Source organism: Centrocercus urophasianus, unplaced genomic scaffold (genome assembly GCF_019232065.1).
Source record: "Centrocercus urophasianus isolate 14NV4802_14NV808 unplaced genomic scaffold, USGS_Curo_1.0 seq_27, whole genome shotgun sequence".
Taxonomy (NCBI): Eukaryota; Metazoa; Chordata; class Aves; order Galliformes; family Phasianidae; genus Centrocercus; species Centrocercus urophasianus.
The window spans coordinates 8,049,088-8,062,481 of NW_024884833.1; the positions used below are offsets into that span (position 1 = coordinate 8,049,088).

The following is a 13,394-nucleotide window of genomic DNA, read 5'->3' on the forward strand; positions in this document are numbered from 1 at the left end:
ATTTACCAAAGTTATTCCCATAGCTTGTTTCTGAATTTCTGATCCTTTCTAGATGTTGCTGGTGGATATTCAGCTTCTATGCTTGATGCTATCAGAAAAACAGTGATAGCATCTAACACCCTTAAAATTAATAAAGTGAGTGAAGCAGGACTAACTCTTAAAGAAGCTTTTCGACTAGCAACTCTAGGAGGAAGCCAAGGTAAGAAGAAATTTCTTGATAATATGTACAGAAAACCACCCCTATTTTTGATACGATGTCTCTGTGTATAAAAGATGGCTGAAACTCACAGATTCTCTAATTCCAGAGTGAAGTTCAAAACTATACTTGCTTTGAGATATTCTTCCATCTCGTAGCAATACCACCATCGTGACATAATGTGTTTCTGTTAATACTGACAGTTTAATAAAAGCATCTTAATGATTTTCAAGGGCAGTATATTTTCTTTGAAAGATCCTTAGCCCTTAATCATTGGTAACTTTGTCATGCCAATTAGAAAGAGTGATGGATGGCTTCCCCTCCTATTTACTCTCATATTTTTTTTGTCTGGGTTCTTCAGATTACAAGAAAAATTGTTTTATTTATTGGTTTTGAACTATTCTGTCACTTGCAAGGGTAGAATATAAATTATTCATACAAGCTTCCAGTAGCATGGATAAGTACAATTTGGGGAAATTTAAAGATTTTTTTTCTTTATTACTGAAAGTCTAAATGCTTGTCACCCTCTTGTGTTTATTTGAAAAATTGCATTCCGCACACAAACATAAAGAGAATACATCACTATAGTAGAAACTACAGAATATTTCACCATTTTGAGGAGTTTAAACATTTTTGATATATTGTGAAGTTCTTGCATGCACTACTTATAACTGAATTTCCTCTGTCAGACAGGAGCTAGCTGAAAACAAGCGGACAAATTCTGTGCAGATATTACCCTTTTTTGATAACTTGGTTCAACTTCTGAATACTGGAAAAGTGGATTGAATATGCAGATGATTTAACATCTTCAGGCTATCCTGAATTATTTCCAAGAAGCCTCAAATGTCTATGTTTAGGTACTCTGTACCCCCTTTCACTCTTGGTGAAACTGTAGATTTTCAGTGCTTGTGCAACCAAGCAGAGGCTGCAGTGATGCTTGTATTAACAAAGCTGGATAACAGGCTATAAGACAAGCCTGACAGCTGGGCATGGGACCAGCATATCTGGATACGACATTTCTCTCACCATACTTGGTTACTAATTACCCATAGTCATCCTCTCAACACAGCTTGTTTTTATCTACTATTGTAACTATATGTCTGTACAACCTGCTAAAGATACTTAAGCTGTTTTGTAAACATAAACAAGTAGATCTTAGGCTTCTTTAGCAAGTGAATGTTATTATGTATCATTATTTCTCTTACTTCCTCTCTCTGCCTCTTTTAGAACTTCGATATTTTTGCATTGTTAGTAATTATTATTCCGCTTTTAACAGCTAGTGGTCTATATGTAGGATCTGCAATGACACAAAATCAGAGGAGAATATTCAAAAAACAAAAATTAAAAGAAAGGTTTCAGTTGTTTCCCAGATTTCTTTTACAGATACTTTTCACAGGTTCACCAAAATACATGTGATTTTAAGGAAAAGTTGCTTAAAAACATTGCTGACCTGCTTATTTACTTACTTCCATGTTTTTCCATGCATTCATCTAAATTCTTATACTCTTTCATTACTCACAAACACCTGAGATAAGTTCTCAGATGCTTTCATGTAACAGAAAGAGATTGGCACTGAGGATCTGTGTATAAGCGTGCTTTCCCTCTCAGCTCTAGGACTGGATGATGTGATTGGGAACTTTGAGGTTGGCAAAGAATTTGATGCACTGCTGATCAACACTAAGGCCTCAGACAGCCCTTTCGACTTGTTCTCTGCTGATACTTTTGAGGTAATCTGATCAAGATTAATGATCCAGAAATAATATGGCAAAGGTCTGTGATACAGCCAGCATGAAAGTCTCTTTGTGGCTGTTCCAGTAACAAGAATTGTGCGAACTGCCCTGCTGCTGTCTGTAGCTCAGCCCAAGAGGTGCAGAGGTGTTTTTAGAAGGTTACTGTCCTCAGTGGGAGGCATAGGTATGTCAGTGGGAGAGGAAATGCATGTAGCATGTTGATGCACAGACTATTAGAGCTGGCTGATCATGAGAGCTCACTATTTGCAGTGCCAAAGCACTGCCATCAAGAAAAAGCAACTTAGTTAACGTTTTTAATTCACACTCAAGAATGGCAGTCTGTTCCCAGATAAAGGCTGAATTACCATGGCTTCACTAGGACAGTATACTTAAGGAAGAGCTAAAGATAGCTAATCTGAGTTCAAAGCACAGCTTTTGTGCAACATGAGAACCTTTTGTGTTATGCAATGGGGACACTTTCTCAAACAAATTTTTTTATGATTAAAAAAATTCAGTGAACAGCAGAAACTTACATTTACTGATGAGGCCAGAAGGCTATCACTGTCCCTGTTAACTTAGAAATGTGTGCATAAATGGATGAGGTAACTTTTTTTTTACTTTGTTTCAGCTACAAGAATTTGGATTAAATTCTGTAATTTGAAATCTTGTTCCCAATTCAAATAGGTCTAGAATGAGTGTTTTTTAATGTCAGCCTAAACCTTCTTAGCTGTTATCAGTTCCTAGGACTATAAAAATGCTTAGAATTTTGCCTTATTTTTCAATAAATAAATGCATTGGAGAGCTCTAAAATATTGTTTTATTTATATTTTTGTCTATATTGTCAGAATTCTGCAATATTTTTTCCTGACAAATACGGCTTCTTTAATGAAAATTATTTATGAGAAAACATGTAGACTAAGTTGTAATTTCATCAGCATATTTAGGAAAACTATTGTTATCAGCTGTTTCCAGTTTCAAATAATTTTGATTTGGGACTGTAAATATGGTTTGCTGAATGTTTTTCTCCTGTTCCTCACAGGACTATCTCCAGAAGTTCCTCTTTCTAGGTATGTTCAGAATACTCCTGTGTTACTGCGTGTGTCTCTGATCTTCTGACACAGTGTGGAGGTTGCTTTACATTCATTTATAACAGCTTAGTAAAAATTAAATGGTATCATTTTTATTCTTTCTGACATAGCAAAGTATGCAATTTGGCATGGGCAGATACACAAGCTTAGCTGCCAGACTTGTAGCCACAGTTATCTTCATCTGTGGCATGAATTAAATTGTGACTCGCAATAAAGTAGCATTGGTTTTCTTTATGCACTGCCAATCACCAGTTCAGAACAAATGACTTATGCAAGCCACTTGCTCTTGTAGTAGGTGACTGGTACTGCCACCTGATATCTGTGTTAGTTGAGATAATCTGCAACAACTGTCTCTGTATGGATGTGCATTTGCAGGTTTTGTGTCTACTAAATTGCAGTAGAAAGGCCTGAACAGTAGACCTTGAATCAAAGGTTACCTCTGGATGAATCTCATAACACAGCATTTTATGCCATCCTTGTCTGATCATTAGCAAGACATTTATGATCATTAGCAAAATATGTATCTTGAACAAAACATCTTGCTGCAAGAGATGTAGCTTAGATAAAGTGTTGTGAGGATGTGTTAACTTTCCTTGTTTAGAAGCATAGTGACAAGGCCTAATTGTACACAGACTTCTTTGGTTCATCTTTGAGCTCTGGCCAGGTTTGAGGTGGAATCCAGAGGGAGAATGAAACCAGATGTTTCCACCTAATCCTCATTGAACTTGGTTATTCAACTGTATAAAAGCTGGACCCTCTTGTAGCGAAGTTGGAGACCTCACCTATGCATGGATGCACTGCATAGATGCTCCCAGTTGCTGGGAAAGGCTCTCCAAATCCTTGCTGCAACCGGGGCTCCCCAGTGCCTGCAGATCTGGATGATGGTAAAGTATTAAGGCAATTGGTGATGTATCTTAATCACTGTTGCTATCCTCATGTAGTAGTGGTTAGGTGCATTTGTTTTTCTTGCTGTATCATTTCACTTATTATCTCATTGCTTTAAACTTAAGAAAAGATAAAGGCATTTCTTTAACTTGTCTGTGACCTTTGTGCTGACCCTATCCTCTGGCAAAACATAAACACGTACAAAATACACGACAAAACTGCAGCAGCTGGATGCTGTGTTTACGTTTTAAAAGAAACGATGGCAGTCCATTGATCTTTATGTTGTTTACGGTGAAATATCGTTAGGGAAATACAGTTTCTCAGTTTTAAGAAATGAATTTAGGTAACTGAAAATTATATATTCCAAAGCTGAACCTAGGGACTGCAGCATTTTAATTAATTAAATCAGTGCAGAGATTTATGTGCAAATCTCTCTTCTGACTGTTATTTCAGGTGATGACCGGAATATTTCTGAAGTGTACGTGGCTGGGAAGCAAGTGGTTCCTTTTTCAAGTTCAGTCTAAATCCATTTCCCTTCTGCAAAATGTTCTGCTGATTACTCGGTATCTGATTTGGAAAATATTTGTTTAAAACAGTGCCTGATCATTTGGAATGACACCTCATTTCTGTTTTAAATCTTGCAAATTTGAAAAATTCTGTTAGACCTTTCAGGAATTACGTGACAAACATTGTCACAGTTCTAAGAGGAAACAAAATTCTAAATTTACTTGCAAAAATAACATGTGCGTTGACTAAGAATTTGGTAAGTTTCTTAAATAAACAATTGGTGTTTCTTTCAGTAATACCATAGAAAGTGTTAAGAAGAGCAAGGAAGCTCTCACTGTTGTATGTTATTTCAGTTGAAAAAAAAATGGCCAGTAAATCATTTTTGCAAATAATGAATGTCACAGAAGAATGTAATTTCCTTTATATTATTGCTAAGTATGGAAAAAATAGTGGCATTTGGGGGCATTTAATGATGTTTTTCATTTTTGTTTATGCGGTTAATTTTAAAATACTCATTTGTTTTAAAACATAAGTATCTATCTATACATAACGGAGAGTTCTAATTATCATTAAACTCAGATTTGTCATTAGTAGTCAGACATAATAGAACTGGTGGAAGAAGCAAGTAAAAAATACACAACTGGTCGAAGAGCTGCGAGTGCAGAAAGACTGCACAGTTCTGTGACGCTGTAAGCTGAAGTAGCATTTCCTAAATGTTGCTCTGGCATCTGGAAGCAGTCAGCCCAATCTTCCACCACTTCTCTATCCATTTGACTGAATCTGCTTCAGGTAAGCAACCACTGAATGAAACTTGTAACAAACCAAAAACAGGTACAGAGATGCCTGAGTGGGCTTCTCTGTGGCAGAAAATGAATAGGATCTTCAGGACTGGAGGGAGTGCTTCCTCTGGTTCAGCCTCTTGTAGAACCTTACCAAATTCATTTCTTCCTGACTGTTTAGACTGTGGGTGATAACAATTTCTCTTCTCCTTTCTGTAGCAGAAGTGGGCAGGTTTAAAACAAAATCCGCCAGAAACAGGCTGTCTCTGGCTGTTACCGCCTTTCACTTGAGGTGTAATTCCTTACTGAAAAAAGCTGTTCAGCTTGAATGTGCTCTTTTTCTTTCAACACTGGAACAGTAACTACAGCCCTGTACAATGCTAGGTAAAAAAATGTACCCTTTTAATTTTGGTAGTCTGTGTTCTTAAAAAGTCTATTTTCCTACTTGTTATTACAGCCTTTTTTATTGCAAGATCAGTTTGAGAATGGGGATACTTCTTGTTTCTTTATTACAATTGTTTTTTTATTATTATTATTGTTATTATTTTATTTTGTTTTGTTTGTTTGTTTTTTCTGCAGTGCAAAGGATAAAAGCTTTAATTTTAGTGGATACAGTATTGCACTACCTGCTATACATACTTGTTGAGTATGGCCTGCTTCAAACACCTTTGATTTTGCTGAGCTTTATTTCACACATTTATCTTCTAAAGATATAAAGGCACAGCCCTTCGCTGTGCTCTTAAAACGAGAGAGGTAACCGCATGAACATCTAAATTTCTGTCTGTGTAAGGGAACGTTTGGTCTGATATCTTTAACAACTTGCTCTGACTTTAAGCTTTGCTGGAGCTTACGCACTGTTCAGGTTATGACTACGTGGGACAGTACAGTGGAACCATAACCTGGATTAGGCACTTAAAGTACCTGAAATCTTTTTCAGTGTTTTGTGTTATTTGTTGTTGGTTGTTGTTGTTGTTTGGTTGTTTGTTTTTGCTGTCATGGAGTAGCCCTACTGCACAGCATGGTATTTTGGCTTGCATATGCCACCTGAAAGCAGCTGCACTGCTTGCTCATTTAGAGCTAGCTCAGGTAACTTCACACGGCATCACTCTGTGCCATATATTACACGAGTTACGCTCTTTGTATCCATTGTGTTCAATCACTGCTAAGGCTTTTGGATTAGAGATTTAAGGTTTGAGATTTCATATTCCATCAGGATGTCACAACAGTTTTGTTTTTCACATGTCCTATAACTACATAGTAGCACACCTTCTTTGCAAATACAGCCTGCAGTTCTTTAACTCGGATTCCTGATTCAGGGAACATTTTTCCTCATGAATTTTGACATGAATTTAATTAATTGACCAAATTTTACATTCCAAAACCAAAGATCTGTGAGAGACATGTTTTAATCCTTCAGTTACTGTCTGAAACTATTCTTAAGGAGTTGCACTGTTTGCAGCTTTGGCTTTCCTGAGGAATGTATTCTGGGACAGAGAAAGATGATGCAGGCTTGTGTACTATGTATTTTCATGCTATAGTAGTTTGCTTCCAGAGTTATGAATTATATCAACACTTTTATTTTAGTGATAGTCTAAGATGTGCCTGACGTTATTGCTATTTTGTGGTAGTGTTAAGAATGTGATTCAGTGTTTGTTTCAAAATTTGGAGAGAGGGAGGGGATGATTATTTGCAAACTAGGAGTACAGAAAAAAAGCTTTGTCTCACCAAACTGCTGGTGGCCCAATTACAAAGGGACTGTCTAGAATATCTGCTGGGAATAACTTTTGGATTTGAATATTGGCATGTGAGAGTTTGGCTCTTGCTAAATTCCAGCACAAGTCAGGAATTCAGCTTCTTGATTGTAGCTTATCTGATGTCTGGTAGTCAGACACTACGCAGACTTAGAGAATTGATGTTCCAGAATTGCAGCTTGGGGAGGAGCTCTGCCCACAAATAGCAGTGCCATGGGCTTTCTGCAGCACCATACATTGCTGGTGACAAACCTGAATTTGGTTAGAGGGACCAGTGGAAGAATTGATACAGCCATGTAACAAACAAACTGGAAAGTAGTTTCAAAAGTAGCATCTAAATAGAATTGAATGTAAAAATTCTGTAATGCCAGAAAAAAGTTCCTTTGAGATAGACCCAGAACTTTCCATGGGAGGTAGGTTACGGACGAAGTCTGGTTTTGGAGATACAGAGGATGCAGTAGTCAGACCTCTCTGAAGCAATTTTGGGGAAGGATCCTGCTGCAAAGTATTTATTAGCCTCCAGGATTCTTTGACTATGTGCAGATTGTAGAGATGCTTGGTGCAGTAGGAGAATATCAGTAGGTGACAGCAGTTACTGCTGAGACTTGTAGCTCTGAACCAATGCGTGCATAAAGTCTGATTCCTTGTACTCCACTGCATACGTGGTCTGAAGCAGGCCAGGTCACTGGTTCAGGCTCTTACAGTCTCTGCTAGAGACTGTATTTGGTGTGTGTGACTGCACCTCCAGCATAGTTTCCACCAAGGAAGAGAAACTTCCTTGTTGTATACCAAAACCACACTGCAAGCAGAAGCAATGTTCAATTAGTGGTGTGTAAACATCACTACTGTCTTAAAAAAAACAAACCCTGATGGAAGATATGACTTACACTACTCCCCCTCCATACTCACTGGCATAGAAGACAAATCAAAGCAACTTCTTTTCTCCTCCTTCTTTCAAAAAAATAATAAACAAATTAAATAAATAAAAATAAAAAATAAAAATAAGGCAACCACACAGTATGGGGACAAGACTAAGTAGAAGAAAACATCGGGATAATTTTCAGTCAGCATAAATTGACGTTGTGCTACTGACATAAGATAGAGCCTCTGGAAAAATGTACACACAGCTGTACCAGATGCCAGTCCCCATTAGTTCTCTCGACAGATTGTGGATGGGATCTTTATTTTTGATGTGTCTTTGTGTTCCGTGTCAGCACACCATTCAGACAGAAAAAAATAAGGGTAATTTGTGAAAAGCTTGCTTGCTAGGGCAATATGCTTAACGTGTTCAATGTTCAGATGAGCACTAACTAATTATAAATGGAGTGTATTTGAACTACTCTTATATGTTGATCTCATTGTGTCACTTCAGGTTTCGATTATTAATGAAATGCGAGTAACTATTGCTTGTGCATTATGCAGTGTTATTTGAATTATTCATGTGTGGCAAGTGGAGTTCTGCACTTTAAAATGTTGGCTAGACCTAGTGTTTATATTTCTTCTGTGCTTTTATGCAGTCAGAAAGCTTTATGGAGAAAAAAGTGTATTTGTTCTTTGTACTGAGCATTTCCATTATTGTAATTGCAGTTTATTTCAAAAGGAAATGTTAAAATGATCCTGTTTTGATTATACACTCATGAATGAAACAACTATAATGGTTTTATAAAATCAGACATGAATAATAATATTATGCTTAAAAAAAATTTACAGAGAAATAATTTTTTATTCAAATTATGATTATGCAATGCAGATTAGCAAAAATTAATCAGTCTTGCTATCTATCTGCAAGTCTACTGAGCAAAGACATTACTCTTCCTGATTATACATTTAAGAAGAGTATGCATGCTTTGAAAAACAAAATATCTAAATCCTTTCAGAGAATATCTCAGTTTTAATATGAAATCATATTAGCAGTAGTTCTCAGAGAAATCTTTAAATTTTTTTCCAGCATTTCCATAAACAATCTGTAACAGATAATAGGTTGGGCAGCTTTTAAAATAACACTGGATTGATATAAATAAGTAGTCTTGCATTATGTGCAGTCCTGTGTTTAGCATTGAGCAATTTATCTCTAAGGAGATGGTGCACAAGTGGAAGGAATTCAGGAAAACTCAAGGCACACGAGAAATTTGAGAAATGACCAGGAAAAAATGTAACTTGAAAAGGCAACAGAATGCAAAATAATGCAAAATAGAAAGAAGCTAGATCAGAGAAGACACAATGAGACACAATGACATGTTAACGCAGTCTTAGGTGGGAAGTGCTAAGGAAAGAAGAAAATTTTTCAGGCACAGTTCTGTTAAATCACAGAGTTCATTTCTTCAGAAAGTCATCAAGGCCCAGGAACAGATCAGATTTCCGAAGGGAGCCAGTTATTTATATGCTAAAATATTAAGAGCCCAAATTACCATGGCTAATTGTTACGTTGTTCCTCTCTACTTCAAGACTTTAAACTAAAGCTACTTGCAACAACTCCAGAAGAAACCTAATACAATATTATGTTTATCTTCATGTTTCCTATGAAACATGAAGACATCTGGCATTCGGCAGGTCAGATACTAAAGCAGTCTGACCATAGGGGGAGCACCAGTACTGCCTCCTGCAGCATCCCGTCACATGCCTCATGGTGCAGTGATGACAAGAGTTCAACATCACAGGAATACAAGCCTCTGTTATGACTGGAGTCCCTGCAAGTAAGCTGATTCAATTATCAGATTGTTTTGAAGTTCAGATCACGCAGAGAGCGCAATGCATTTTAAACTGCACTATCAGCTTGAGGTGTTAGTTCACTACCTAACAGTGATCTCACATGTACTAGGAACTTTGTCCTACAGTTTAGTTTTGAGCCCTGTTAATATGTGTAAAACAACTGCTTATTTCAACAGAGAAGCCAGCAAATGACATCTGCTGGGCTCTCTTTACAAAATAAAAAACAGCAACAAAAACAATTCTTGGGGGACCAAAAGGGTATCAGCAACAATCTGTTGTGTAAGGTTAATAAAACAGTTACTTTTCTTCGAAAGTCTGAGAAGTTTTTTTTGAAGATATTTTCCAGGAAATTTCAATAAGAAACTTTTTTTTTCTTGGAAAGTGTCCTAAGCTGGAGTGATGTGTTTCAGTCTCTGTGATTTCTGCAGTGACAGTGATCTGTGCAGAAGTGAATGCAACAAGTTATGCCTAGGCTCATCCTTTCTCCTTGCTCAAGACTTAGACTTTCTATTTGGTCTGTGATTTCTCACAGACTTCATTTTAATTGGAAAATAGCTAGGATGAATGAGTGCAGTTGGGCTTGAAAAACAATCTCATAGCCACCCACCTAATACTTAACTTAAAAGATCTGTCCCATAAGAAGAGTATTATTTATTGCTCTTACGCAATTTGTGGGCTCAGTGTTTGGCTTAATGACCTGAGTCAGCTGGTAACAAGCACAGCCAAGACCAGAATGTAAACTGTGAGCAGCTGACATAAACAGAAATATATTTTACCTTGGTCTGCACTTGAGCCACTGAAAGCCTTGCTTAGCCACAAGCCCCTAGGCACCTTCAAATACAAAACTGAGCCTTCCATAGAAGGGACCAATGTTTCTGTTAACTGAACTTCCCATTTCTGTGTCTGGCGGATCTCTGGCTTTGGAGCTGGGCTGTGTGTCCATTAAAAGCTTTTGCTGATAGAGGTTTTAAAAAGTGGTTACATGTTCTGCTTAGCTGTTGAAGATAGCAGCACGGGGACTGTCAACCATTGCTTCAGTATGAGCCTTCTTTCCTCAGAGGAGAGATGGGCATGTCAGCAGAGTAAGGTTTTCTGATTCTGGTCGTTGGTTTTGTCAGCTTGTCACCTGTTTGTAGGTCCTGGTTGATTCTTTTCTGAAAAATGCCTATTTGGAGTTATGCTGTTGAATTCCTCCTACCTGTTGTGCTTACGCATAATTTCAAGAAAGAGCAGTGTGTTTGGAAAAATGGTGTACGTTATTGCCTTTGTTCTGCTTGTTTTTGATTGTGCTAAGTGGGAATTTATGTACTGTTGAAACAAAATAAAGTGGCCTTGTGTTTACACCAGCCTTCATCTGTTTCTGAGTTTGACTTCGGAGGACAGAAAGGGAAGGTGACAAGGTAAAAATTTACAATGAAGACAGTAATACATGGCAAAGTGTAAGAGAAGCACAGAATGTACCTGCTTCCTGGGGAACTCAGACACACCCATTGTAGAGGTTTGTAAACACGTTTTGTATATATGACAATTTTTAATATAATATGATAATTTTAAGGGACTTTTTTCAGACTCAGAACTCTTCGAGCATTTATTGTAGTTTCATTACCACACTTTCTGGCTTGATACATCACAGCAAGTGCTTCTGCAACATTTTTATTATTTTGTGTACGAGCAGACTATACTGGAATACTTTCTTCTTGCGCTTAGCAGCAAGCACAAGGTCACATCCACTTTCATGTATTTTTCCTCACTTCCCTACTTTTCAAGGCATAAAAATATCTACAATAGAATAGTGTGTCTGAAACATACCAGGGGCATATTTCCTTAAAACAAAAATTCCCATAGGAAAACTACTAATTACACACTGAGGAATTGTATGCTACACTTTTGAAAATTATGTGCAAGTTATTATCAACAAAATGCAATATCATGTGCAAAAGAAATAAAGTTGTTCTCTATTTTCTTCAACCAACTTATCAGCACAAGTCATTCAAATTACAGGGGAAAGGCAAAATGAAACTGCTTTGTAGATTCGTGTTCTTAATAGAAGAGTCCATTTAGGCTTTCAGCATAGGAATTCTGGTTCTTAACATTTCAGTTTGGACAATAGCAGTTTTTTCTTAGAATACCCTGTTATGATTTTAGCTGACCCATCTATTCAAAGCAGTGTAAACTTCAGATGTGAGCACAGCACATGTAAACCTGCTTGAAAATGTGAGGTTTTGGGTATATTCATAAATCTTAGGCCGCAATTACCTGTTTCACTTTAGTGACTGTGATGTCAGACACAGTGTGTATTTGTGAACACAGAATTTGCAAGTTTAAAGGAATGGTCATTGAATAATCATGAACATATTACTAGTGTAATTTTCATGCCTTCTCCCACGGCTATCCTGTTTGGGATCTGGTACTGAATCATTTATAATCAAGTTCAATAGGTTTATAATTCATGAGCTAAGAGAATAGTTAATGTGCAAAAAGAAGGTTGCTTTCCCTATGCTAATATCCCATAATTGGCTGTCATCCTTCCAAACTAATCAACTTGTGACTATATTCTTGCTTTGGTTCTGATTAAAACTGTTCATTAGGAATTATCCTAAAAATATGTCCAGAATTGCCATGAAATGCAGATTAGAATTGAGCAATGCCTCTTCCTTCCCTATTTTGTTTTCAAGATACAATTGTGAAATAGCTATCTAGCTTCCAAGAACTTGGAAGTACTGCTACAATGCTCTAATCTCAGGCCAAAGTTAAATCACAACCTCCCACCACTGTAGGCTCCTCTGTTACTTCTTAAAGAACATCAATTGCAGCTAGCTGTGGGCAGTATTAACACTTACTATATTTATGGTGCTGGATAAACTGTTCCCTAAGCTTCTATTTTTGAGGAGAAGAGATGAAAGTAACTCGGGACAAAGGAGGATTATAAGGACAGAACTTTGCGAAGTTTTGGCTATTAGACTTCCTGTTGCTTGTTTAGTACACGTTCCACTTAGTGATAGTGTTCTTCTGGTCAGCATATGTGAACATTTGTGCGTTCAAGTTTTGGCTAAATACACTTCAACTTTATGCTGTACAACACCTTTAGATAAATGGCTATGTAAAAATGTAACGAGTTGCTTATGTCCTCAAATTGATCACTTATTAAGAAAACACACAGGTATCTGCATGAGCAGGGTTGTGATGTACTGTGACATTATTCATGACTTTTCCTGTAGTTCACAAAAAAGATTAATACAGAACTCTCTAAGCAGATCCACTTGTTTACATGTGGAACTGTCTTCGAAAGTCAGTGGGTGCATCTACATTAGCATTTTAGTTCAGAGAAGGAGTGAGCATTTGGAGTCTTTGTGCCATCTATATTTCTGTGTTTGCTTTGCATCGCTTTTAAAATAAAGAGAAGATGTATCTGGAAAAAGAGAAACATTACCCCCATTTTTTAAAAGAGTAGACAGGAAGATCTAGGAAACTATGGACTGTTGGGGCAATCATGGAAGACATGTTAAGGCACATACAAGATGAGGAGGTGATCTGAAACAACCATCATGGCTTCACCAAGGGCAGATCATGCCTGACTAATTTGGTGGTGTTCTTCTGTGATGCAGGTGCAGCATCAGTGGACAAGGGAAAGTGTCAGCCTTCTTGTGACCAATCTGGAATTCTGCAAGCCTTCTGACATAGTCACATATAACATCCTTATCTCTGAATTGGAGAGAAAGGAATTTGAACGATGTCTATTATATGGATAA

At 37.2% G+C, this 13,394-nt stretch overlaps 1 protein-coding gene across 2 annotated transcripts in view; it reads left to right on the forward strand.

Annotated features, from left to right (window-relative positions):
- Positions 1-10,991, forward strand: part of GDA (guanine deaminase) — a 31,981-nt gene extending 20,990 nt beyond the window's left edge. For both annotated transcript variants that reach the window (XM_042826868.1, XM_042826869.1), the window contains exons 11-14: positions 53-199; positions 1,805-1,923; positions 2,966-2,993; positions 4,353-10,991. In XM_042826868.1, the coding sequence (XP_042682802.1) occupies positions 53-199; positions 1,805-1,923; positions 2,966-2,993; positions 4,353-4,423 (365 nt within the window). In that variant the 3' untranslated portion in view covers positions 4,424-10,991. The remainder of the gene's footprint in view (positions 1-52; positions 200-1,804; positions 1,924-2,965; positions 2,994-4,352) is intronic.
- The last annotated feature ends 2,403 nt before the right edge of the window (positions 10,992-13,394 follow it).